Source organism: Pyxicephalus adspersus, chromosome 1 (assembly GCF_032062135.1).
Source record: "Pyxicephalus adspersus chromosome 1, UCB_Pads_2.0, whole genome shotgun sequence".
Classification (NCBI taxonomy): Eukaryota; Metazoa; Chordata; class Amphibia; order Anura; family Pyxicephalidae; genus Pyxicephalus; species Pyxicephalus adspersus.
In genome coordinates this window covers 165,574,409-165,577,922 of record NC_092858.1, presented here as the reverse complement: position 1 = coordinate 165,577,922, position 3,514 = coordinate 165,574,409, and the positions used below count along the sequence as shown (strand labels likewise).

Sequence of the window (3,514 nt, the reverse complement as noted above, 5' to 3'; positions counted from 1 at the left end):
ACCCTAGATCATAACACTGCCCCCAGGCACCCCAGATCATAACACTGCCTGCACAGGTACCCCAAATCATACCACTGCCCCCACAAGGACCCCAGATCATAACTCTGACCCCACAGGTACCCCACATCATAACACTCCCCCCACAGGTACCCCAGATCATAGCACTGCCACAACAGGCACCTCAGATCCAAACACTGACCCCACAGGCACCCTAGATTTTATTAGATCATGAGAGGGTCCAAAGTTTGTATTTCTGTCTGTGTATTTTATGTGCAAGACGGAAAAGACCAACCATGAGGTCACAGCCTGGCCAAAATCTTACCTGCTCCACAATAAAACTAGATGGAACATTTGGCTGGAGTAACCCTTTAAAACTAACCAAATAATCAGTTTCCTGCTTATGCCCAATAATGACCAGTTCTCTTTATCAAAAAACCAAGAGCCCCATGTGGTCTTCTACTGTTTGTCTGGGCTGTCAGGGTGATCCTTTCAATAAAATAACAGGTGCACTTTAATGCAGAGTGACCAATCATCACTCCCGTTAAGCCCATCAGTCACATTTATTAGTCAATTGTACGTTCTTCATGGGAAAGGGAGCAGTTTGGTGCTGAAGTCCTTCCACCGCCTTTGTCCAAACATTTATGTATGTAAATATTTATGATTCTCACAGATATCGGGCATGTTCTAAATAAGCATTATTCTGCGCTGGCTTTGCATTGGCACCGTGCCACATAGGAGGGGCACCAGGCCTGTGTAAATTTCCCTGTCATTTCTCTAACCTCCACCCAACATACTGTACAAAGGATTGTGTTACCCGGAGCGTGCCATAGAACAGATATCATCCCAGGGCATCTCAGGCTTCTTCAGATATTAATATGGGAATACTTCATATAAAAAGAATCAAGTAAAAGTGTCCAGATACCAAAACAATTTATCTACTGCGGGAGACAAAAAAGAAAAGTCAGCTTTTGATTGGCTGTTTTTAGCAACATTATATTAAATTGCTCAAGGCAACCAATCAGATGTTCAGGCAGCTAACACCTGCAAAGTAATTCTTCACCAGCAGGTAAATTGGAGTTTACTATTAGCCATTGATTTTTACAAGGAACCTAATTGGTTATTACACTCTGTGCATTGGTAATGAAATTTAAGAGAGATATCTGATTTTTTGTGGGAAGAAAAGTAAAAGCTAAAACTTATTTTTAGCTTTACATTGAATGTAAAAGAGTAGTGGAGAACTTATAACTAGGGGGCTTACATTTAGTTTTTGGAATCCTGAGAGGGCCACATATAATACTTAATATATACAGTGCTAGAGAAGACTGCCGGAGACTGCTAAGGCATGGCTTGAGATGACCGGAGACTGAGGACGTGCTACAGGCGGGTATAGGAGATTGGAGATATGCTGGAGGTAATTGTTAGGTAATGGGGACACCTTACTTTGGACTGATGGAGATCGGTTCTATTGCAGCCCCTTTACAAATCATTGGACCTGCCGCTGGATCCACACAGCGTTGGGTGCTTGGTTTCTGGTATTCTTGGTGGGAATCACCCTCAACATTGGTTGTGGTGACCCTGGTCTCCGATACTGAAAGTGATGGGTATTCGAAAAATGTTGAGTTGTCACAATAACAGGAGCTGAATAAAGAAGCAGCTTGAAGAGCTGCGAAACGTTGTCAACATTACAAGTCCATATGCATTTGACTGACTACTTGTCTATAGTGCTAAAAAACCCAACAAGGGCTCCCACTCCAGCCCCCTGAAGAGTCTCCTTCTAATCTCAGCTTTTATTCTTATTTTCTTTTATATCCCTACCTATCAATTGACATGCAGGGTTCCGCTTTTCCTTTATGGGGCTTGGTAGTCCAATGTGATGCAGGGGGTGGCACTGACTTAATGATGTCATAGCAAATTTCTGCAGCATTGTACTGTGGTTCCTACGGGGCGGGCACATGCCGCCTTGCTCCTACTGGGCGTCAGTCAAACCAGAAAACCGAGGACATCTAGTGGTGGAAAAAATTACTGTGTAACGGGTCCAAAGGGAAGGTAATAATGAAAGATAGACATTATTTTTATTTTGCACCTCTTGGGTACATTTTTTATGCCCAAAGTTGGACAAATTTGTGCTCAATGGTCACACCTGTACCCATTGAAAGTTGTTTTTGTGTGACAAGTAAGGGCGCTCTTATTGGATGGGTGAGGGCAGGTGGGCAGGGCTTAGCCCAGATTTTAAAATAGTCCTAGCACCAAGGTGAAACCCAATCAGATGGCCACACCATTGACATTTTTTGGCTGAAAGGGTTCTCAATGGAACTATTAAAAGTGTAAAATGGTTGATGGGTTCACTTGAAGAAACTTACCCCCCCATCAAAAAGTACAAAAAGAAATTTACAACCTCCCATCCCACTGCAAAGTCCAGAATAAATTTGACTAATTTTGTATAAATAATGCCTGAAACAAAAAATATTTTTTTATTTTATTTACAGGCAAAAGCTTCACGCTGACCATTACCGTCTTCACCAATCCTCCGCAAGTGGCCACTTACCATCGAGCTATAAAAATCACAGTGGATGGACCAAGAGAACCAAGAAGTAAGTCACGTTTGTTTAATAAGTTCTCCAGTATTAATACAAATAACCCAGCTGCTTCTGACTCCTTCAATGTGCTATTTCAGCTTTTGCTGTATATGGGTGTGTAGGAATCCAAGGCATGGCTTGTTGTGTGCTATGTTGGCTGGATGGTCAAGTTGCTGTACCATTTTTCTCCTACAGAGGGGGCCTTAATGTGAAATCCTATCTGTGATCATGGTAGAATGAAATTGCTAGGCAGGGAAGACCCTTTCCTGCCTTCTCACCACTCACACAGCTCCAAAGTACAGAAACAACGTTGTTATTTTCTATAGCAGCTGCTTTTAAAGCTCCAGCCACAAAAGTTTTCCTTTAATATATCAATAGCCACAAAGGACATATCCAGTGTGTGTGTGTGCCTAATACCTTTGTAAATCCAGGAATTATCCTGTAAAGGTAGCAGTGATATCATTATTGTGCTATAAAAAAACATGCAGAGAATAGAGCTGTGGGAGGGACCCAGTGAGCCCGCCCACTACAGAATTCCTGTATAAAACTACAGGAAGGGGCGGAGACAAGACCAGTCATGCTGCACAGGAAGAGAGAACGGCACTGACCGGTCTTTATTACAGGAAGCTGAAGAAGGACACAAATTGAAGGCAGGACCTGAATTGTAGAAGCACCACGGGTTCACTTTAAACCTGCGGCCTCCTCTGTGTGTCCGGGATATTTTACAGTCAGGATAAGTGGTCGTATTTCTCCGATCCGTCGCCCATCCATGTGAAAGATTTATAAATGGATTTGCTAACACAGACGGATTTTGTTCCACCAGCTTTCCTTTCATGTTTAATTTATAAACTCATCAATTCTATATCACAGCGTTCCATGCTGGCCGGGGGAATTTTCCACATGGACTTTGTATACACGAGGAGAGATATTCCGTCCTG

General features: G+C 42.7%; 1 protein-coding gene across 2 annotated transcripts in view; it reads left to right on the top strand.

Moving 5' to 3' along the window:
* Positions 1–3,514, top strand: part of RUNX1 (RUNX family transcription factor 1) — a 163,537-nt gene that overhangs the window by 121,226 nt on the left and 38,797 nt on the right. For both annotated transcript variants that reach the window (XM_072398272.1, XM_072398271.1), the window contains exon 5: positions 2,487–2,591. In XM_072398272.1, coding sequence (XP_072254373.1) covers positions 2,487–2,591 — 105 coding nt within the window. The remainder of the gene's footprint in view (positions 1–2,486; positions 2,592–3,514) is intronic.